Source organism: Lepidothrix coronata, unplaced genomic scaffold, assembly GCF_001604755.1.
Source record: "Lepidothrix coronata isolate B3197 unplaced genomic scaffold, Lepidothrix_coronata-1.0 Scaffold20, whole genome shotgun sequence".
In the NCBI taxonomy this organism is placed as follows: domain Eukaryota; kingdom Metazoa; phylum Chordata; class Aves; order Passeriformes; family Pipridae; genus Lepidothrix; species Lepidothrix coronata.
Genome location: NW_016690200.1, coordinates 268379 through 293595, shown reverse-complemented (window position 1 = coordinate 293595; position 25217 = coordinate 268379). Strand labels below are relative to the sequence as shown.

The 25217-nt window shown below is 36.3% G+C and overlaps 1 protein-coding gene across 1 annotated transcript in view; it reads left to right on the top strand.

Annotated features, from left to right (window-relative positions):
* The window catches only part of SEMA3E (semaphorin 3E), a 134567-nt gene that overhangs the window by 82657 nt on the left and 26693 nt on the right, over positions 1-25217 (top strand). The window contains exons 5-7 of the mRNA XM_017807856.1: positions 15225-15318; positions 22629-22748; positions 23070-23212. Coding sequence (XP_017663345.1) covers positions 15225-15318; positions 22629-22748; positions 23070-23212 — 357 coding nt within the window. The remainder of the gene's footprint in view (positions 1-15224; positions 15319-22628; positions 22749-23069; positions 23213-25217) is intronic.

The following is a 25217-nucleotide window of genomic DNA, read 5'->3' as shown; positions in this document are numbered from 1 at the left end:
ATCCTTCCTCAGAAAACTGAAGTTCAGTCTCTGTTGATCTCTCTAATCAGACAATCCTCATCCAATGACTTCCGATTGCTGTACCCTATTACTTCCACCTCATCTCTCTGGCCATTTTCTCACTGTCCAACTGTCACAGAAACGAAGGAGAGTGGCAAATGAAACAGTCTTAAAAATATTAATTATACTATAATAATCAATTTCTAAACAGAACAAAACCATCTTTATTTAAAATACAGTAAAATATTTAAATTGAAGAGTAAGCATTTATAATCTGCATTTATATTCAATTCAATGCAGTTCACAATAATAATACTTTACTGTAACAGTGGTGAGCCACTGGAATGGGTTTCCTGGAGAAGTTGTGGATGCCCCATGCCTGGAAGTGTTCAAGGCCAGGTTGGATGAAGCTCTGAGTAACCTGGTCTAGTGAAAGGCGTTCCTGCCCATGGCAGAGGGGTTGGAACGAGATGATCTTTAAGGTCCCTTCCAATCCAAATGATTCTATGATTCTATGATTCTATAATATGCAACTGGCTGAAAGGAATATTTTTTAAATGTTGCTGACATGTTTTTGTTAAATATGTTGAACTTCAGGATAAGTGAAATTTATCTTTGATATGCAAACTAAATTGCTTCTGAACAGAATCCCTTTAAGTAGCACAAGGTGTGTTTGAAGCTTATACACATCTGAACAATGACACTTTTCAGACATGTTGAGGTATAAAGTGTGGGAGGTAAAAAGGGGGGGGAGCCCTTATAACAGACTTATGTGGATCCAGACACCCAGCTAACCCAGCATGTGAAGCTAGATTCACACTTCCATATGGGACTATGAATCAACAGTACCAACACAGAGAAATACTTCCTCTGTGGTCAGGCAGCTAAACTATAAGTTTCAATAGCGCTTCTTGAGCTGATGGCAGACAGAGGATGTGACCCTCTCAGTAAAAACTGCAGGGCTCTTAAGTTACAAAGTGTATATAAATACAAATTAGAGATAATTTTAGAGACATTTAAGCACATGACAGAATAGCAGGATTGTATTTTCTGCTACATTACATCTTCCAATTTACTGAGCAAGCCAAAGGGAAGCAATCTTTTGGAACTAACCGTCCAATTAAGGCTCTTGAACTCGGTGATCACTAGTGCGATTTTGCAGGGACATTTATTTTGTTGTTGACTTGCAACAAAAGTTTACATAAAGTCGTCCATTTCTGAATAGACATTTGGTAAGAAAATGAAGCATTGCTGGCTTTACTTTGAAAAGTGAAAGTACCCTAAAGCCATGATCAGAATCATACTGTATGGCATTCTGATCCTGTACTTAGTACGGTTTTGTGAGGTGCAATACAATTTATGAAAAGGAGCATTCAGCCTCCTGCATAATGTCTTACATTCTTATGCAACCACAAATTCATATTTTCATATCAAAAGTAGGTTTGAGTTGTGTCTTGCAGAACACTGAGCTCTTGTCAACAAATCATGAAGTCAAAAGGAGATTTTTGTCTCCGAAAATAGGCAGAATTTGATTGCCCCATTGGTAGATCATTACTTCTTGGAACTGACTGAAAAACAGAACTGCTAATGTTTGCAAAAAACACTGTAAAACTATCCATTCTCTCTAGAAAATACTAATCTTACTATACAGCAATTAAAATGTGTTTTGAAATCTTTCACATGCATATTGTGCTATGATATGTTATATAGGTTCAGTTGCTCCTTTTGTGCTTTTCATGGTTTATAGAAGTTTAATGGTACTGTGCATTTTGTCTTAATATGTTGATTGTAGAAAACAATAAGAAATAAATATTAGTTTTATTGAATTCTACATCAAGCTTCATAGAATCACGGAATATGCTGAGTTAGAAGTGGCCCACAAGGATCATTGAGTCCAACCCTTAGCCCTGCACAAGACCATCCCCAAGAGTCACACCATGTACCCAAGAGTATCATCCAAACACTTCTTGAACTCTGTCAGGCTTGGTTCTTTGCCCACTGCCCTGGGGAGCCTGTTCCAGTGCCCGACCATCTTCTGGGGGAAGGACATTTTTCTAACATACAACCTAAACACCTCCAGCACAGCTTCAGGCCGTTCCCTCGGTCCTGTCACTGATCACCACAGAGAAGAGATCAGTGCCTGCCTCTCCTCTTCCCCTCACAAGGAACTTGTAACTGCAATGAGGTCTCCCCTCGGTCTCCTCTTCTCCAGACTGTACAAACCAAGCACCCTCAGCCCCTCCTCACATGGCTTCCCCTCAAAGCTCTTTGGCATCTTTGTTGCCATCCTTTGGACACTCTTTAATAGCTTAATATTTTTCTTATATTGTGGTGACCAAAACAATAAACTTGTGTTGTACCACCACAGTATAAACAAATATATTTTTCTAAATCAAATTACTTATAAATTTTGTGATACACTATGTATTACAATATGTTTGAAAGATTAAATATGTAATGGTTTACTGCAGTCATTCTATTGCAATGTTGGTTTAATTGATGTAGCTTTGGAACTTCAGGCTGTTCACTTTTGTAAAGCTGTTGTCAGTTATCTTTCTAAAAATATGCAAGTATAGTCACTGACAGCAGCTTTTTGTCTTTTTCTCTGTTTCTAATTGACTCTGATGAACATTGCTTTCCCAAATTTAAACATTTCAGCAAAATACCCAATGTTTTTCTGCCATTTAGAAATAAATTACAAATTAGGAAAAATAGGAGTGCTGACTTTGCAGACAGATCAACTATTGGTGTTTGAAAAAGACGTGTTACAAAATTTTGTCCAAGAAAACAGAAGCAAGTTAAATGCCAGCCAGTAAATGAGTTCATTATCTATGACTTCACGAAATGCTTTTAAATGTCAAACATCCATGCAGGTCAGAAAAGGTTGGGTTCATCCAGTTTCAATTTGTCTATCATCCAGAAATAAAGGGGAGTTCATTAAAATAAATGTTATTTTTCTTGGAGAAAGCAAAAGTCAGAGACCCTGTACCCCAAATTTCTGATGAGGAATTGTAGATGTATCCTTCCCATGTGCTCTGTGAGAAAAAAACTGAGATAAGTATTCAAACCAAATACAGAAGATGAAGAAAAATGCAGAAAAAAAATCTTATTTTGCTTCTGTTCTCATCAAACTGACATTTGTCTCTCCTGTTGTCTTTGTTGTTGGGTGGAGCGGAGGAGGGGGGGAAGCATCTCTATTCAGCCTCTTCCTTTTGGATTTATATAAACTTCTCAGTTTTGGCAGCATGTGATGACTGCTGAAAGAAGCGATTTCTGTCTCAGTCATGTTTCTCCACATCTGGCTGCTGGTAAAACAGTACTGCACTACTGTTCTGTATAGCTCAAAATACCCTAGTTGAATTTTGATGAACCTAAGATAAATCTAGTGATCTATCTGCAGTCAGGCAGCAATTTTATCTTTCTGACTTATCTGTTCAGCAGAACAATAGGTTGTAGGGATGCTCCAGGGGCCTTCCAATGATCCAGACTGCCTTTGCCTAATTTCCAAAGCACCTTTAACAAGTCCACATGGGAGTTTCACCAAGTACAGCTAAAGAAATTACTCTGCCTCCACAGGACCTGAAAAATGAGTGGAAATTCCAAAAGAAAATTATGTACAGAAACAATATCCTAAGTTTCTGCAAACTACGTGGTGACAAGATAGAGTTGATTCCTGGACAGGAAGGCATTTCTGCATGACAAAACCTGTTGAGAGAATTAAATTTATGGGAAAACGCAATGCATGAAGATTTTTTCTTCCAGAACACCCTGTAAATTTTTAATATATACATGGAGCTGGCAGAGTGCCATTTTCAGTGCCTCATTTAATTCAGTAAACTGCCTACAGCTGTATTTCTCCACTTCAGAGGCTGATGGAGTAAGTCACCCTTTCCACAAAATGCACTGGTGGTTTTTGGGAGTCTCCCCTAGGTGTTCCTAATCTGACGTATTCCTTATTATGCTATTTGCTCTTCAATTAGCCAGCTGAGACTCTGGTTATCAGGGAAGACTAGCTCTAAATCTAAGACTTTAGTCCTGTTAGAAAAGACTTGAGTAAACTGTCCTCCAAGCAAACAAATACACCTGTAGTTCACTAAAGGCTAGTTGGAACTTCTTCTTTCTAATTTATATTGCCCTTAATATTTTTTGAGTGTGGGCAAGGGCACTTCTTTTTCTATATATTCTGTATTTCAGTGCAAAAACAGGATAAGGTCCAATTGTGCAATAAGCTTTCCATTTGCCTCTCTACACCAATCAAATGCAGGCAACACAAACTCCTCGGCTCTTGCTTTAACAAACTGAAGGGAATTCACATGCAAGTTGAGAGAATGTACCAGTCATATCTCAGTTTAATTGACCAACCTTTGGCAATGCCATCATTCTTCCATCTTTGTCGAGAAACAAAATTGTGTACGTATTTATATCTATTATTTTAGGATATTGTTTCTGACGTATTTTTATAATCAAAACAAGCAATGATCTGCCAAGTTACTCCCTCTCCATGCTTGTTCCTATTACCTCATCTCTGCTCTCTGTTTGCAGAGGATTAAGGAAGAGGAACATCTGGTTTCACTGACCAGTGGGTGTTGGTCAGACCTTAGATAGAATATGTGACAAATTCTTCCCCTGAAAATATTTTCTTAGAGACACAGTGTCCCTCTGCATGGATGAAAAGCCATCAGTTAGAACACCATCCACTAAATATATATGAAATTCTGTCAAGTAAGCAACACACTGTCAGAAAATCTTTTACCAGAAGATCTTTTACATTACCTAGTTTGAATGCCCACATCACAGGCTATTGAATTTCATGAAAACATCAAAAAGCCCCGAATTTCATTTAGACTAAAGAACTTCAGGTTTTGGAAGTTGAATATGCATACATTTCAATATAGATTAAAATGGTACCTAAATCATAATAGACAAGAAAATTAATTAGATGAAGATAACATCTATGCTCACAGCAAACAACAAAGGTGCTGTACAGAAAAAGGGAAAAAGAGAAAGCTGAAGACCCACATCAACTTCTACCTGAAGAAGTGTTTCTTACTGAACTTATGGCTTACCTATGTACTCATAAGAAAATGGGCAAGTTCTAGTCAAGCAATACCTGAAAGGGATTGTCTGCACCAGTTCAAACAACAACTCAACCTCTGCAACCCAATCCAAACCTTCCAAAAAAACCCAACAAAAACCCCATCTGCTTTGAAGCAGGATAAGAGTTACTTCTGAATCAATGCATATGATTATGGGAGAAATTAAAGTTCATGAGTTTTGGCTGTAAGAATTAGCTTAATGAACAACTGTAAAAGTGAAACTCAGTAGGGATAATGAAGAAAGGACAGTTCTGTTCTTCCCATGCTTTGCTAGGAAAGGAAAAATGGGCATTGTGTGAGAAGAAACAAAGGCCAGAAGGGACCATCAGGACATTTTATGTGTCATTATCACACATTGTATGGACAATTTTTTCCAGGTATTGAATTAAAAGCTTTTCAGGAAAATATATATTGTCATTTCAAAGAATTCAGCTAATAGTGACACCATTATTTCTCCATTCTAAATATTAGCTGTTCTAATCTTTAATTACCTACTATGTTAGGAAATAGCCACTTATTCAGGGTTAAATTTTTCTGACTTCAACTTCCTGTCATTTAACTTTGATATGCCTTTGATAGCAAAAGTTCAAAAGTCTCCCACTATCTTTTCCACATCTTTTCCACATCTAAGCACCTATGCACAAAGATCAAGCCACCTCTTCAGTTTTTCTTGATAAGCTGAATAAATATGGGTCCTTAAATCTCCCATCAATAAGGATTCCTCAATCTTATTTGTGTCCTTCCTGTGAACTCTCTTCAGTATTTTCACATCTTCTGGAAGTGTGGACACTAGAACCACACATGCTATTCGATGGTGTGTGTACACGCAAGGTCACTTCCCTACCTCTGTTTGAGATTCCTCTTCATTGGAGTCAAGTGCTGAGTTCTTGGCACAGCATCACAAGGAGAAATCTCTTTTTAGCATTTTTCTCTTGACCTGAAGTTCTCTGGAGCACAAAGTTATCCCAATTTACACACTCGGTTGAACCACCTAATTATCAGTCTCATACAAAAAGATAAATGAAGAGATTCTTAGGGATTCCTGTCACCACCATCTGTAACAAGGCACCTGGGATCTCCAAGACTCTGGATGAGGCACCTCAGTCTTATATGTGAAAGTGGATATAACACTTTGGATAGTGTTGTATTAAAATCTGCTTAGTAAGCCTCTGATATTTAACTCAGTATTCAAAGCATTATATAGTCTGAGCTCTCATTAAGCTCTTTTCTTCATTATTTATGCCTCTCCAGTCTTTTTATAAACTTTACTAGGAAAGAAATCATATGATTGTTTAAATCACTGCTAAAGTAAAAAATCATCTTTCTAGCAAAACCAAAATTTAGCGAAACCTTCAGTAGAGGATTCGTCAGTGATACTTCATAACAACTGTACTTTGATATATGTCAGCAGTTTGTATTTCTTAACAATTCTACAATGCACATTGTTTCATCAAATAGCTATGTACTAAGTGAAATGCCCTAGAGAAAGCCAAGTATTCTGTATCCACACAGTTCTTATCAGTCATTCTCATGTCTTGTAGCAGACAACAGGTTTTTTTGACAGTACTCTCCATCCTTAAAATGAGGTGAATGATATTCATTACTTTTGAATATTGTCTAAATAAGGTCATACATGAAGTGTAAGTTCAATTTGGAAGATTGGTAGAGAATGTGAATTGATCAGCCATACAAAATGAATTTTCCATCATATTAGACCTGCCCTTTGCAAGATTAAACCCAGATGGTTCTGGGAGAATGAATCCATACAGAGGAATAATGCTATTATCCCAAAGAGAAAGAAATCCTCCACTTGTGTGGTAATTTGGTGGGGCTAACTGAAATATTCCAGCTCTCATTATAGCGATTTTTAGATTCTCCCACTTTTATTTATGAAGGAAAGTATTTTTCCAAGTGACAGCTCCTGGTGAAATTTATGTCATTGTTTGAAGATTGGAGGTGCTGCTCAATAAGCTGTTAGTCATCATAATTAAAAACAGAAAAAATTAACAATGGCAGTGTTTAGTTAATATTTTTGCAGGTTTATAAGATGAACCCTTAATATTGTATGGTCCTTCTGTGATTTATGACTGACATCTTTTCTCATTTGACTGATATCTATATAGAAAAATTATTTTAGCTTAAAAGATGAACTAAAAAGAAGTATTGCTTGCAGTTAATCTGTGTCATCAGGAGACAGTGGATCCACTCCTCTGCTCTTTCTTCTAGTCTGGCCAATTTAGACATCCCCTGTTGAAGCTCTGGGAAAGGGCTGTTGACTGTCTAAGGCTCCATGCTATGGAGACAGACAGAACTTCCCCAGGGTATCTGAGTCCTTCTGAAGTCCGTTCTCAGTTGAATGTAGGTGTTGTCCTTTCCATGCCCAATGCATCTCTTCCTTCTTACATCATCAAAGCTCAAACCTTAGACCTGCATCCTTCCCTCTTTTTTTTTATTTTTTGTGATCTTAATTCCCAGTTGCTGTTATTTGATGTTTGCTCTGACGTGACCCTCACAATCTCAACACAAGTTTACCCTGCCAAAATCACGGAAAACAAAAAGTCTTGGTTAGTGAAGCTCTGTGTAAAAACTGTGCTCTTCCCCATAGAAATCCCTTCACTTCTGTATAGCACTTGTGTACTATCTTTAACTTCTCTTTCACTTGGTCGTAAGACTATATCACCATTTACAGCTATTCATACATTTTAATTCTAGGGAGCCTTCATGTGGTCCCTGGAACTTTCATACCTATTAACTATCACATTAATGCAATATAATCATAATTTCTAATGGTTCTATTCTTTGCCATAGAACCCTAATGAGCTTATGTGTCCAGTTTAACATTACGCAAAAGTGTCTCTTCTGAAACTCTGACCAATTCAGTCACTGCTGCTGAAACATTCTGAACTGCTAAGGCTAAATGCCTGTGATTTTTATGTGCAGTGAGGTTGGCTCTTTTTTTCTTTTGCCAGAATTTTTCACATTCATTAAATCAGGAAAATATATCATTTGTGTCACTTTAGGCCAGATATTTTGAGACAAGTCACAAATTGCTAATCCTTTTGCAAACTCAGACAGCAGTCTGACATAGCTCCAGATTTTAAACACATTTTCAGATTGGACCCCTATGTGTCTTAGTCATTTAACTGTGTAATAAAATGCATAGACCTGAAAAATGCATATGAATTTTTAGGGAGGATTTAATGTCTGTAATATTTTATGCACTCTCATCCCATAGGATGATTGATCTTTTCAGTATGTCACTGGATAGTAAAGAGGATTGAAAACAGATCCTCAGAAGGAATACTACCTCCAAAATAATCTTAATTATGTTAAATAATTTTCACAACAAGCAGAGATTTTTTGTTGAGTGCTTAGTTCCTTTTTAAAATTAATGTTTGGATTATTTAAAGAAGATATTATATGAAAAGTTCTTTCACTGTGGGACCATCCTTGTCTTGCTCACCTATATACCTCAATGGCTGTTCTATGTTGATTTAAATAGGACAGTGTGTTGAAATAGTACTCCATTAGTATTTTTATAAGTATTTGGAGCACAGATTCCTTTATATAAATTCAATATTGATTCATTTTCCACTGGATTAAGATTTTTAATTTTTTGAATTAGTTAGTTGGTTTTATTTTAATTAGATACCTAACCAATGTTTGGAACTATATTTATGAGATACTGCTAATATACATTTTTCTTAGCACCAAAATTTAGTCTGCTTGAATACAAAAGGCTGAATCATATAAGACACTGTTTCGGGCCTGACCCAGTAAGTTATTTTCTGCTGTTATACAAGGACAAAATATTTTGCTGTATATCTTTTTTACCAAGTGCCTTCTTGATGAGGCAAGTGTACAGATTAAGGTAGGTCATGGAGTTGAAAGTTCATTTTGGAGACTTATATTTGAATTATATTTTCTGCTGATTTACAGACATGTTCTGTGATTTTTCAGATTTTGTTTTAATGGGAAGTCAGGGTTCATCCTTCCTAAAAGAAGCCTCTGCACAGTGTATTCAGTGTGTCTTTCTATGTTGAAATGAAAATGTAAGCATAAGTAAGTATACAAGAAAGAAGAAAAGAAATAAAAAATACCGTTTTGAGAATATACAGAATAAAAGATTATTTTCAAAAATGTGTCACATGCATTTATACTTAAAACACTATATCGTTCTATAGAGAGGGAATAGAAACAAAGATGAGGTTTATTCTGTATATTGCACTTCAGTGTCTGTCGTGGTCACAAACTTTCTCCAGATTCACTCAGTATTCAATTTCTCACAGGAGAAAAAAAAAACAGTTAACCAGTGAAATACTTTACAAATCTTATATTTGATTAATTTTTAAATAACTTTTCGGTTTCTCACATTAGGCTATGTGACTGAGCAGGGATGTGCAAAATGTCACTTTAAAGGTGCATTGTTAAGGTTAAACCAGACTCAGAATTTATTTGAAAAAATGGGAAAGTAAATATGAGCAACAAATGTATTCTTTGTTTAGAAACAGCACACTTGACATGTTAAATATTTTTAAATTCCATTTTCTACAAAATAAGGTCTATTACTGTCTCAGAGATTTCACAAATTACATTAATTTCCATGGTTCTAAAGGTTATTGATTAAGCTGCAACTGTGTCGACCTGTGCACCTAACTTAGTGAAGGTTTCTAATCACAGTTTGTCACGTGTTACTTTATTGCTTTGTAACTTGGCTTTTAAGATACTATTAGGAAAAAAAGAAAGAAGCATACATGGAACCAGTGTATCCAAGAATATACCCTATTTTGGGCCAAGTGTCATTCTCATAAAGACAAAGGGTAAAATTGCAAAAGACTTCAATGTGAGATGATATAACCATGCAAGTGAAAATTAACCTCACAGATATTGCACAGAGGTTTGAGGAAAACTTCTGAACATGCTATCTTCAGAGTAGGGATGTGCACATCCCCTTGACAGCCCTCTCCCTCCCATACCTTCTCCATTTGCAGCTCTCCCTCTTGCTCTGGGCTTCTGTCTCCAGCTCTGATGACTCTTGGTGAAAACTCACCTTACCAGGGTTCTCAGTAAGCCAGTCCATTGGGATGTCCTTTCCCTGCAGAGTCTGTGCCTCCCATTGGGTCCCATCCCTTCCCAAGAGTCTTCCACTTCAAACAGGACACTATGATAAAATATGGTGAATCTTTGGTGTCTACACTCCCTTTTTTGATGTTTTAAGAATTAATTGAATTTGAAAAAGAGCTCATCATATGACACTAGCACCATATGGCTTTATTAAGAATTTTAGAAGAGAGTTTCTCATAGCTTTGCACAAAGCAATGCATCTCTATTTCACACTTTCCCGTTCAATTCCCTTTGCATGTGAACCTTCTTATTCCTAATTCTTTTCATAAAGTTATAAATTACACATCCCCTAGAAATAAAATGCAACAAATAGCTCTTGCATGTATGTCATTCTTACTCTAAGGCTGAAGAACTATGAAATCATTAAAGCTAAGAATGAATTTTGTCCAGTGCCTTAGAGCAGTAGTGAAGAGTACAGCCAGTGTTTAAAACTATCACAAAAATCTGTACAACCTCTGTCCACAGTACTCTAAATATGATTTACTATCCAGCAACGTAAGTAACATAGACTTCTTAGAAAAAAAATAGCAAAACCAAATTAAAACATACCACACGCAAGAAAAAAATAAAATCAAAACAACCAGAAAACAGTACCAACCACAAAAATGCACAAGTCTCCTGGAGAGCAGACGGGTGGTACTGTTGGAGCACATACATACACAGTTAAGGATGCAATTAAAGGTTATGAAATAGTTTCAATCTCCTTTAAAAAAATGCCAGTATGATATATTTTACTTCTCGTTACCTAAAAAACCCCAAAAATTTAAAGTGAAAAAAAACCCCAAACACAAACCCTTAAAAAATCAAATTATTTTTCTCTCATAAAAATAATATTCTAGGAAAACACAACTAAACCCTTTGTATTTTTAAGTCCCTGGTTTAGGGAAAAGATACAGTCATTGTATTAATGTTGAGAATAGGCTTAAGTACTTTGATGGATAGGAATGGAAGTAAGCATATGTTTTAAATTAATCACATGCATAAGTGTTGTCTTGAACCAGAGCAAAGCAGCACTTGGTATAAGTGAAAGCAATTTTCTGCAACAAAAGTTAAATTCAGTCTTTAAATTTTAATGTCTCTGATTGACCTTTCCTTTCACTATTGTTTATAGCCTACATTATTCTTCATTGTCTAAAATTATCAATTCATACCCAGTTAATGGCAAAATGCTTGATGTCTTGGAAATATCTTCTATTTCTTTTAAAAGAACATTATTATTTTAATAATAGTTGAAAGTGTATTATGTTTCCTGAGTCACTGTGTCATAAATCAAACCCAGAACCCCATTTCTTTTCCCAAGCTACACTGAGAAATACGTAACTCCACTCCCAGCCCTCCATATGTGCTTTTCCATAGTTTTAACCATAACCATTGAAAAATGCCCAAAAAATAAATTGTGATGTTGAATTGATGTGCTGTATAATCTGTGAGGAAACTGTCAGTTTTATTCTGACATTTCTCAAGGGATTCCAATGTCACAGACTGCAAGGAGGGTTAGAATTAAGGAATTAGCCTTCAAAGCTGATTATTAATGTGTAACGCTTGTTTCATTTAAACTGGCATCCCATGTAAGCTGACACATCCAACACCTGAACTTCAGTTACTTGCTCCAGTGATGGGAATAACTTATTGCAACCATGGAATATTTGGTATGTTGTCTTAAAAGGTGAAGGTGGAAAATCTCTCTTGGAGGAGCCATTGCTTACATTTTCAGTGACTTTTCAAACAGTTACATGCATCTGCAAGCATTTATGAAAAACACATCCTGCTTTATATCAAAACTGGTGAGCTCCACTGAAAAATTCCACCGAATTGCACTGAAATCCAAGTTTTTGTCTACTGTGTTAACATTAGATTATATGTTTAAGCTACAGTGCTTTTTCATAAATTCCAGCTTTTAAAATGTAGATAATGAAATGATACTACACGTTTCTTAACATTTTCATTCCACAACCATATCTTTAGCTTTAAACACATTCATGTCATGGCCATTAAAAGGGACGGGCTTGTCTTTACCATTGATTTAAATCTGATTCTCAGATTTACATTATAGTTACGAACTACATTAGTTAGTTATGAAGTGTGGTTTATGATACCCTGGTGGGATCATGTCTTCTTCCACAGAACAAAGCCCAGATTCTCTTCCCTATGCAGGACAAAATGTGAGCCATGCACTATAAGCCAGAAAGTGTGGATATTACAACTTCTTCAAGTATGGTTTCAAAACAATTTTGTTCCTACAGCTGATCACTTTACCTGTGTTTTTTTTCTGCAAACAGTTTTAAATTTATTACTTCTTCCTTTCCTAGATACATCCATTTTTATTTTAATGTGGGGAAAATTAAGCAGAAAGCATTAAGACTACTTTTAACTCTCAGTTTGTCTCTCCACTTCTACATCTTTATTGATTAATGATGATTAATGATTAATTGACAAATAGTTTAGCTGAAATCCCCAAAGTGAATCTTTTACATGAATAATTTTAATACCCAATTAAAGAATAAATAACATCAGACTGTTTTTATAAATATTTCCTTGACATCAAATTTTATGCCATTATGACTCCCAAATCCCTTTGCATGGTTTCAGGAAGTTTTTCTTTCCCCTCCTGTGTTCACCTTACTTTTTTTTTATCCACTGTTGACTCAAAATGTTATGGTATTTAGATTTGAAAAATACATGCTATGTGATGTTTGAAAAGTGTGGAATGGGACTGAGACTTCCACACAGAGAGAAATATTTCTTTATTGTTTGACATTTACCCAACAGCAGACAGGCAATAGTTACTACTGATGTGCAGTTGCTGCTGATGCAGCAGAAACCAATATTCCTGCACCCCCGGCCTCCACTCAGGATGGTTATTTTCTGCTACATCAGTTTTAACTGCTAAGCAAGGGTTAGGCCAACACAAGAGCTTCTGGAGAGGTGAGAGTATGAACACCTTTTTACCTCATGAGTTTTTGGAACATTACTTAAAATTTGTATGGTATTTTTCCTTCCTTTTCTCTATTTTTTTTTTTTTTAATTGCAGGGTGACTTTTTCACTGCAAATAGACATAAAACAGATGTCCTTTTTTTTTCCAGAACTGCATTCTAAATTACATCCCATTTTTTTATAGAAACTCTGTAACTAATGGGAATCTTACTTTTTTACCAGAACATCCATCGAAATTGCATGTATTATTAGACAGTTGGGAATGGCAGACAGGTACATCAGCTTGTCTGACTGGGTATTAAGATGTGAATACTGCTTTGAAGTGGATGGTCTGGTGACAAATCCAAGATTAACTGTTTTAGATGAAATGCACAGAAATATTCAACTATTTATCAATTAGTGGGAACTAAGAGCTCTACAACTTTCCCACTTTTCTTATATCTTTTTTCTTTCTGTCCTTCTGACCTTTTAAAATATTATTTTTTAGTATCTTTCCAGTTTTCCACCTTCTGCTTCCTTGTTCCGTGTCTTTTTATGCTGGACTTTTTTTTTCTTTTTCATGACAATATAATTGTCATGAGTGGAGCTACCTGAGGGGAATATTTTTTTAGCTTTTAGGGAAATTGCACTTGCTCGGGAAGATTTTTAGGTTGTAGGGTAGGATAGGAGGATACAGGTGAGTGATCTGAAGGAGAATGAAGAATACAGCATTGCAGAGAGCAGACACATAATCAGGTTTCTGTACCTCTCAAAACCAACACTTTCTAGCAACTGAGGCAGCATATACTACAACCCCCCAAAATTACATGAATGTAACCAATATCAGAAAAAAACCCTTGCTATAATGACATAAGGACTAAATGGACCATACATACTCAAATAAAGAATACCAGGACATTATTTTGTCCGGTCTAGATATATCGAGCTTTATTCTGTGCGAATATTGAGTTATTCTAATAAATACTGAAAAAATCAGGTCTAATAAAACCTGATATTTATGATTAAAAAGCCTCTTGGACCTCTTTGAAAATGTTTACTGTAAGGGACAGATCCAGGCAGTTCCTCCTTAAAATCCTGGGGAATTTGGGTTCCTGTTGCATGTGATTTTATGCCTCACAAAATATTTTCCTTATATATGACCAATGTGAACCTGAGATTTAGTTTAATGCACTGGTAGGTTGCATTTATCCAATATATTAATATATTCTGCATTTCAGTAGACTTTTGAGTAAAACTGTTACAGGGAACTGGAACTGCTAAACTATTGAAATGTGTGCTAGTCACATACTTGATGGCTGTGTGGCGTATTTTTTATCAAGCTTTCATACTTTATTTGCCCTTTTATTCTCCCCTATCCCTGTGTTTTTTGGTATGGTGTTTTGGTAATATCTAAATTAAAAATATTTTGCTCTCACTTGATATTTTAATCAGAAATTAGCGGGCTTTTATGTGAAAACTGAGACAAGCATAGCATTGCAAATGAAAATTTAAATTGTAAATTCTTTCTCAGTCTTTACAGCCTTATACAGACAAATTTAATTAAGCTGTCAATATTTTTTATACTGATATTCTGTTAAATCCACTGCAAAAATCACAGTGTTCTGAAAACCATGACTGGAGATTCATTCCTAAACATACTTCTATGGAGAAGATCTATAAACATCTCAAAGCTATGAAGAGAAGATAACATAGTATGATATATTTAACAACTACTGGGAAAAAATGCTTCAAGGGGGAAAACACATTCCATGGCTAGATATCTATTTAATGTTTAGATAATCTGAAGAAAAGATAGAGGAATCTTCCCTCCCTACTCCCACAGAAATGAAATAAGTGTAATTCTAGTGCATATTTCTCAGGTTCTTTTTGGGCAGTGCACACACAATGGTGATTTGTAGAAACCCAGAGATTTTTTGCTAGTACATCAGTAAGCAACCATAATTGTGTTTTCTCCCTAATGAAGTCAATCCATTACAAAGGTATAACCAAGTTAAAGCTTGTCTCTCAGGACTTTGTTTCTTTGCCTGTGGGGTTCACAGTGTTCTTTGTGATTCTTTTTTTTTTTTAAGGATCATCTGTTTCAACTGGAATCGCACAAATTTGAGAGAGGACGAGGCAGGTGCCCTTTTGACCCCAGTTCTTCCTTCACCTCCATCTTAATTGGTAATGATCTTTATGTCACAAGCTTCACGGTCCTGTCAATCTGTCATTCTGAGTCTCTTTCTTCAGCACTCCGAAGTGTTGTCAGTCTTCCATTGCAACCTTCCACATGTCAGACTTAATCCTCATGGTGCTGCCCACATTAATATTACATTCCAGGCACCATTAACTGCAGCAGGGGTGTCTCAGTGAAGCGAGATGTTGAATGACATGTGCCATCCTGAAAATAATTGATTGTTATGTAATTTTGGAATTAATAATTTCCTGCTTTCCTTAAAAGTAAAACAATATGCCTAGCTTAGACATTTACACTGCTGAGACAAATACACAAAATTTACTATTTTTCATCTACTGAGAATCTGAGCTACAAGCATCTTGTAAAAATTTGAATTTAACTGTGTTTATATGAAGCATTCATTGTTTACATACATTACCACCTTTGAGACAAAATAGATTTGTTTTCAATGTTGCCTTCTAACAAAACTATCCCAAAGTTGTGATTCAATATTAGAAGCGTTGATCTTATACTGAACAGCATAAAAATAGAATTCAGTATGTCCTGCAGTGCCAGGAAGCTGTGTTGAGATGGTACTCCTCTGTGCCTTGCTGGTGAGTATATCACTGTAGGACTGGGATCTTTGAAGTTGTGATATAACAAACCATATCTTTTTTCGTATATAACGTTTTCTTGAAAACATGTTTTGAGATCAAGCAAAGACATTCTTAGTAATATTATAGTACATTGACTAAAGATAGCCTGAAACAGCAGGTAAAGGGTGAAAGCTAGATGCAGTTAGGGAGTAATACAGTGATGATTTCTGGTTTTAGAAAACATAAATAAAAACTGAACATTCAAAAATAATATTCATTAAAAGAAAGAGCTAGAAGAAAGAGGCAAAAGATTAAATAAATTTTCTACTTTTCAAGGATAAAAAAACTAGAGGATTTTAGGGCCCTTTTGATATTTACATTTGGCTTTGCATTTTAAAATCAGGCAGCTAAAGTTTCTGATCATTGACTACATTGATATGGTTCACCCTTGGTGGAAGGGAAGTATTGGTCATGGGTGACAGGTATATTTTTACATGCCAGATTTATTTGCTCCTTTGCATTAACAAATTAATCAGAAGAAGAATCTTCAGCAGTAATGCAAAATCTTTCAAATGCAGCAATTTATAAAAATATTCTTCACTGCCATTTAAAAAAAAAGAGAAAAAAAAAAGACCTCTAATTCTTAAGAGTTAGTAGGTTAAGAATTCATGCAAGAATCAGAAAGAACTGCTGTTATTTGACTGACCTTCCAAAATCCATGAAGCACAGATTGTTACGCTTTTATCCCACCCTGACTCCTGAATTGTTTCTACAGTTTTTGACAGATTCCAATCTTAGCTGAGCCTGGGAACAAAGACTCATCCAATGGAATTTGCTGTAGGCCTGAAACCTCATGGTCTAATCTTGAAGTCCAACCTCTCCTCAGATAGAACTAAGTAAATAAATTAACCCGATCATGTTCCTACTGTGAGATCAATATGAATTTTATTTGCTTAAATGGAAGCCAGATTGTCCCACTGAGCACTTCAAGAATTTGCCTGAATTATGGGAGGTCCTATGGATCCTCATATTTTTATCTGAAGAAGAAATTCATTAAATAAGCCCTTCCCTGATAAATGCTGAGCAGGGTCTTGAGCATCCACTGTCAAAGACATAAAATCAATCTTACAAAGCTAGATAATTCTATAATGTGACAAGATTAAGAGGAGGAAATAATATTTTTATCAGATCACTGATACAGCACTAAAAAACAGACTGACTTTCACCCCTTCATCAAAATTAATACGACCTGAGAAAGGTATTCAGAGACTGTTTTTCCAGGTATACATTGGGAATTCTATAATTTCAAGTGATCATGGTATGATATTTTAAAAGCATAATGGAATTCTTCAAAGAGTTTATTATTTTATTTATATTTTTCTATTTTTAACTATTACAGTTAAACACTTCCAACACTTAGGAAAAAAATATCTTAATGAACTTTGAATTTCCATGTGTTCTACTTTATTCTACCAACTTCTACTAACCATAGACATACAGTTTACAGAATAAACAAAATTAATTCTGCTCCTTAGACTCCAGGATATATATTCTTTGTCTCTTTAGGCAGCCAGTTGAAAAGGGTAGAAGACATAGATGCAAACACTGTGAATATTAAGAATCTTTTAACTGAAATTTGAAAATGAGACAGACTTCTAATGCCAAGTATACTCCTTTATTCAACCAAGCCCTGATCACAGCTCATGATGGCCATGACCCCATGACAGGAGATGACAACTACTGCTTCCACCCTCCAGGATTGGTCTTCCAGTGCTTGGAGGTTCAATTCTTCTTCATGCACTCCAATTTTCTTAGAAAGTGGAATCCACTCCTGGTGCAAAGTCAGGGTGCCCTTGGAGGCTGCACCCCAGAGTTGTCTCCACTCTCCCACGTAGGTTCAGCCAATGTGCATGTCCCTTAAAAGGTTTTATGCAAACCTGTTAGCCGAGGCTTTCACAACCCAGCATCCTCTTCTTCCTGAGGAAACTATTCAAAGCTTGCTCCCACCTCTGCCACTCGCATTAACACAGCCTACACCAGCATGACCATTGTCTAACAATGAGGATTAGGCTAAAAATTAAACTTTTCATACCTCTGATAAAAGTTTAAAAGCTTTTAAAATCTTGATCTTGAAAGATCATTTGCAACATAACTAATTAGAATCAGATTTAGTTGGATTAATTTAGGAAGAAAGACAATCCCTTCTTCTGCATCTCTTCATGTATTTCAACACAACACTTAAAATACCCACTTCAAGAAAACAACAGTTCGTGACTTGGCTTTAAAACTAAGTATCTGTGCTGTTGCAAGTTTTATTGTAGACTATCTGACCCAGTGGTAAAGTAGCTTGTGATGAATTGCTCAATTTATGAACAATTAACTTTTACCAATTTATTGTCAGTATCAGGAAAAAGAATAGATATTGGATGGCAAACCGGCTGAATAAAATGTGTGTGTTTAGTTAAACGGATTATTAAACCTTTGGACTTCTATTCATAATGAACTCTACCATCTGCTTTCAATAGCCAAAACTATTTTTGATATCAGATCATGCACACTCATTAACTTAGACCACACTAGCTCTTGAAAGCTGAGAAATTAGTTTAAGTCCATGTTTTGTTACCTGCAATATATCACGAGCAAGTGGTGAAAAACCTCAACTACATTTGAATATGTTAATATCCAGGGAATACATTCCAATATTTTCTGCTTTTACTTTTAAAATAGTTTTAGGTATTTGTATCTTTTACTCTGCATTTTCTCTCAAAAGACAGAATACTTGAGTGACAGACAGAAAATACAAATATACAGAGGAAGTTTACCAGCTTAACAATAGGTAATGTCTTTTGAGTTTGCTGTTTTCCTACTGTGAGAAATATCACTTGCTAAAATGCGAATTAGTGTTCTGATTTTGTTTGTCATATGAGTAATAACTGACTGACAGTCAAAGAAATACATGAAAGGTTCTACTCATTATGTTCTAATCCTTTATTCATAACATGAATTTTCCATTTTACACAAAAATAACTACTGATGAATAATAGCTTGTGTTTGCATTACCTTTCGATTGAAAATAGGTACACAAAAAATGCCAATAACAAATGAAGATAACTCACCTTTAAGGTGGAAGAAGCCCATTTATAGAAATCTTTTGTATATATTATTTTATTTCAGTTAAATAACATGCTTCAATCTATTTTACTTTAAGTGTTATTGTCTAGGAGGGGGCCTCTGGTGGTCTAGTGGTTAGGGTGCAGGACTCTCACTGCTGCGACCGGGGTTCGATTCCCAGCCCCCCGGGCAGATGGAGCTCATCAGCCTTGTAAGGCAATCCATCTAAGAGAAGGTCACTCTAAACAAACCTACGTCCTGGGGACCTCACTGCCACTGTCCAAGTTTGCTTGGCCCCGGCAGATGAACCTCAGGATTAAAGGGTGGGCTCAGTTCAGCGCACGCTGTGTCTCACCTAAAAAATCCACTGCGCAGGCTCGAAGGGTTAATGACCTTTCCCAGATCTTCGCTCGCGAAGACTGGCCATTATATTGTCTAGGAATTCTGAAGGGTTTAGAAGAAAAATTTTATATTTGATTTTGTTAATATTTTGCCCTGAGAAAAGGGCAAAAATAAAAGTTATTTTTAAATGGTTCCAAAGGAATTTTGACGTATTTGCTTGTTTGAAAAGAATGTTAGGTAAAATATATGCATGTATCACTTGAGCTAAAATTGGTGTTTGAGGTCCATGGGAGTTTTTTTCTGTTTGCTTAAATAAGGAAATAAGAAAGTTTCTATTCTTGCTTTAGCATGATTAAATTTTAGCAATTAATTTGTCATGTATGCATGAAGCTGAGGTTAGATGGAAGAAGGGAGGAGTAGTGAAGGTCTGTGAAGTTACTCTGCTGATTTTTACTAAAAGGTACAGATTAATCAGTGTGATGTGCAGCAGTATAAAACCCTGCAACAAAGACAGGAGTGAGTGGATAGTAGATTTTCAATGGAGAAGAAAAGAGTAGAAATCTTGCAGGATTTTTCAAACATCAGTCTTAGGTTGTCACTGAATCTGGAATTGGTCAGCACCTGTAAAAACCTAATTGAATTCAAAATTTGTAATTTGGATTTAAAAGATAAGTAAAACACTATTGGAAAGAACAAGGGAAGATCCTCTTAGTGTTAAAAGTCGAAAAAAATCTCAGAATTATGTTATTGTGCTGAGATATTTAATAGTCACACTTGTCAGTTCTGTCCCATTGCTGTCCTTGGGTAAAGTGACCTGTCTGCTCACGCTTGATACTTGTCTTAAATTCAGCTTAGTAACAGTTCAGGGTAAAGATCAGAATTAATTTATGTATCTGTACAATATCTTTTGTGGAACAATATCCATCCAGGACCGGAACTTCCATATTCTCCCCTCAGGATCTCACAGATACGATCAGTCATAACTTCCTCAGTATATGGAAGAATGCCATGCCAGCAGATTGGTTACGTATACCAACATTTTCTACCTATGTCAAACAGAAGGAATAGACTTCATTTCCAAGCTTCTGAACATCTGGACTTACAGATGTCAATCCTGATCACTGGCAATATGTGATGAATCATTTACCCTGTGCTGATGCATTTTCCAAGATTCACTGCAGTGTTGAAAGGATAAAACATCCTGTTTTGCATTACACATCACCAAAATTAAAAAGAATACCAGCCAGTCTGATACATTTTCCAACAGAATTCTTAAAGGGGGATTTATGACTAATGTAACTCTTTAATTAGGGTTGTGCAGATTGTTTGGAACATTTTATAGACACTGGCAAATTCTGTGGTTTAAGCAGATCTGTGCTGTTTAAAAAATAAAGCTCTCTATTAGTTTTGGGCAACCTTAACTTCTACAGATGCTATAATTTATACTTTTTATTTGGTTTGCCAATATTTTACACTAAATCTTGTCCATATATTTTACAGGGCAATATCCATTCAGTATATAATGAAGCCTAAAGCAAAAGTATGCTCATCTCCAGATCAGCAGAGGTGTCTAAACCAGCCCCATTTACCAAACTTAACTTTTCAGAATAATTAATAGTACTTATGGCACCATTCAATTCATATGTATCTCTTAGAAACAAAATGCACACTTTGAGGGGGACCAAAAAGCAAAATTCTTTCTTTTTGCTATAAACCTTTCTAAATGCTAGCAAATGTTATTAGGATGGATCAGTCATGTTTATTTTGATTAGTGGGAAGGAAGCTGTGTCACTGAAAGCTCTACTCAGATTAGCCTCGAACTGGAAATAATTTATTTCCCTCTCTTTGTGCAGTTTAATTCCTGCTGTGTTATTTTCTAACGTAAGGATGCCACCTAGTGACAATAGCTGCCTGCTTCTTAAAATGGTCTTAAAAAAATTATAATCCAAGTCCACAATGATATGAAATATGTTATTGTTAATTCTCGGTTAGCTAAGGGGAACAGTGTCCATACATAAATAAAAGGTATAATTATTGTTGGTATTTTAGTAAGTGTTCAGTATCACAATTTTAGATGGCTGGATTTTTCAACGTATATAATCCAATTGTACCTACATACAGTTTCTGTTTCCATAAATTTTTCAGGAAATATTCATCACCAGTTGTGCAGGAAGGATGAAATCTGAGGTCCTGTCCCTACTGTAATGAATATTTTAATGATTTGAAAGCAAGTTATTGCTGTAACAGAGAAAAATAGTCCCTTTTTCTCTGTGTGTTGAACACTGAAGCCCCTCGGCCAGCAAATTATTCCCAAACTGTAGTTATTTCAGGGGAAGTGGAACAGCTCCAGTAGGCTGAATGGAAAAATCCCCTCGGTCTAATAAAATATATTCTTGTTTATAGAAATCACTTCTAAGGTAGCAGGTGCTGCTTCTTATCTCTCCAGCTGGGGAGATAACTGCATCCAGCCCTCCAGTATTTTCAGTATGACTTTTTTTCTGCCATCTTTTGCACAAAGCCAAATCTCATAACTGTGCTCAGTTATGTTGGAGTTCTAGTCTGTGGATTCAGGGATGGTTTAGTCTTCAGCTGTAACCGTGCAGTGTAGCTCAAATCAGTAGTTTGGTGCAGCTAACACTCTTCTTATCCTAAGCATTGCATTCTCTGAAAACTTGTTGCACTTTCATCCCACTTTCTGGCTACTGTTATGTCTTCTCACAAACCCACCACGTCCCTTCCAGTTCTTCAACCAGGCAATTTGCTTCTTCTCATTAACAAAGACCAGGGCACATCTGGAACTGCTCAGCAGCAAACCACTGGTCAAAATCTTTGCACTGATGAAAACTTAGGTGCCAACAAAGGGTTGGTGTCCCTAGAGCCGGGCACTAACTGGCCCACAGTGAGATCTTTGAACTTAGGTGCCTGATGTGTCGGATGTTATTGTGGCAGATGTGGATAGATGTTAATTTAATGCCCTCACGTTCTGTGTGTGAATCTATCCTGTTAAGTCAGTTTTGAAAATGAGACCAAGACTCATGAATTTTAAAATTCCTGTCCTCATGCTACTCCAGTTGTAAATATTGCACTGCTAGTAGGAACAATGTCCATGTGCTTGTCAGACTATATATATAATACCAGCTCACCTTCTTACCTTATAAAATATTAATGACCCACGTTTATAATGTGGTACCTATCACATGCAATAAAATTAGTACTTAGAACATTACCAAGTTGTTTCATTTTGGGTTTTTTTCATGTATGGTCTGCAGGTGGTGAACTTTTTGCTGGTCTCTACAGTGACTACTGGGGAAGAGATGCTGCCCTGTTTCGCACCACGAATCGCATGGCCCACCTCCGAACTGAACCCGACAACGAGCGCCTTTTGAAAGGTATAGGAAGGAGAAGAAGGAAGAACCGGAGGTGTTTCAGATGACTAGACAATTTCTGTATAACCAAAAATTAAAAAAATACTATTTGTGAATATGTATATCCATTTGGAGGTGAATTTAATTAAACTATGTTTTTTTTCCATGAAATTTTTCATGAACGCCCTATTTCTATCACCTGGTTGCCCTTAGGTAGCTCTCTGATTGACAGATCCCTGTTTTTTAATTTTATTTTTTGGTTGCTGCCAGCTGATTTTAAGGACTGAAAAAATAAGAGAATATTTTAATAACTTGAACTCAATTAATCTCTGTTTTCTTTTAAAGAACCAAAATTTGTTGGCTCATACATGATTCCTGACAATGAAGACCACGAGGACAACAAAGTGTATTTCTTCTTTACTGAAAAAGCTTTAGAGGCTGAGACAAACACTCATGCCATATATACCAGAGTGGGACGTGTATGTGCGGTAAGATCCTTTCTCTGACTCCCAGCTAAATGAAAAAGGAAGCATGTTCTTTTTTGGTCCTTCTCCCCCAGGCAAATATGGCATCTGTTAGTTATGGCATGATAGTCTGAATGAAAACCTTACATCTACTCACCCTCAAGCATGATAACATTCACAAGTCATCCAAAATCTGTGTTTGAAGTTCAGTTTAGCTGAGAGAGGTGGTAACTAACAGCAGTTGGCCACAGGACACTCTTACCATCCACATTCTCAGTTCAGATCAGGGCTCTATTATCCTTCAAACTGGCTGTAGGTCCAGGGCCTCTTGCAGCTCTCACAGCTGACATAAAATGATGTCCCTTCACATTCCAGGTGACAGAAGTAGCCCAGCCACCAGTCCTCTCTGATATTCCCTCTTGCTTTCCTATTCTGTCAGTGAGGACTGAATTGAGGTTGTGCAGGGTCAGTAGCTTTCCTTTCAGACAGCTGGGTAGGGCAAGAGGCAATGGGCACAGATTGAAACACATTACAAACACATTGAAACACATTTTCTTACATTAGAATGTAAGAAAACATTTTTTTACTGCCAGGATGGTTGAGCACTGACACAGGTTGCCCAGAGCCTCAATCCTTGCAGACAGTTAAATCCTGACTGGACACAGGACTGAGCAATTTACTGAACAACTTGTTCAAAGTAACTTACTTTGAGTAGGACAGTTGGACTTGACAATCTCCAAATTCAACTCTTCATAGAATGATTTGGGTTGGAAGGGACCTTAAAAATCATCCAGTTCCAACCCCCCTGGCATGAGCAGGGACACCTGTGTTTCCACAAATTTTGAAAACCTCTGATGCAAGAATGATAGGAAGGGTGCAATGCCAAAAACCTCTAGAGTGCTTTACAAATAGAAGCCAATTAATGTTTTCATTTCATCTCTCATTCCTCTTCTTAGTAACTAAGAAAAGTTGTGCAGATAGGAATCTAGAAAGAATGATCAAATTGTCCAGCAAATTATTATCACAGGCAGACTTAAGTTTTACCAGAAAAGTCATAAGGAAAGACTTTTCTTCCCTCCACTGTCCTGCATGGTTATCCATTTCCCACTCAGGCCATGCTCCTGGTGTATTGGTGGCATCTCTTTTTGGATCCCTGGCCCCACACACATGGAGATCTTGGGTAGTTGCTGAAGAGAAGCACAGTTAACATATGATTTCCCAAATCAAGCTGCCCATAATTGGTTCTCTCTGAACAACTGATGAATTTTGAGTGCATTCCTTTTCTAATAACTGACCAATGTAAGACTGATGAGAGGAGCTCTCCCACTCCCATGGGGATTACATCTGCTTGATTAATGGAAGGAAAGAGAAGGCTATTTCTTAACATTTGATTTTGTTTAAAAAAAAATTATATTCCCCTGTCTAACTGTAGGGGATAGCTTCTTGAAAGTATTGGGCAAAGAACAAGGTACAAGTTAAAAATCTTCTGTCGCCTCCACATATGGTATATGTCATATATGCTCATGAGCATACTACCTATTAAACTTCCTTGAGTACTCATGTATAACTTAAAAACATCTGAAGTATGCAAGGTACCAAATTGCAACCTCAGACATTAATGTTCACAAAGCCAGTTGGCTCTCTGGATTCCAGCCTGTATCAAGATCTGAAGTAGAATTCTTTGGCTTATGTTCTGAATAGATTATTTTAATAGTTCCCTCTAGTCTGCAATATATCCACCTGGAAGTCTTATCTCTAGCCATGGGTTAACCCAAAATCCCACAGATCTTTCTCTTCCACTTCTTCAAAAGTTCAAGTCTTTTATCATCTGACCATTAACTTAACAGCTGTATGTTATAATTCAGACTTTATTTAGTGAATACAAACAACAACAAGTGATTCAGGAACTGGCTTTTTTTCCCAACTTTTTTATTTTTTTCTGAGCTGTAACAGGTTTTGCAACACAGAGGCAGCTACTCTGCATATTTCTACTTGTCTGAGGAAAACAGACCTCTGTTTGTGAGAGGAG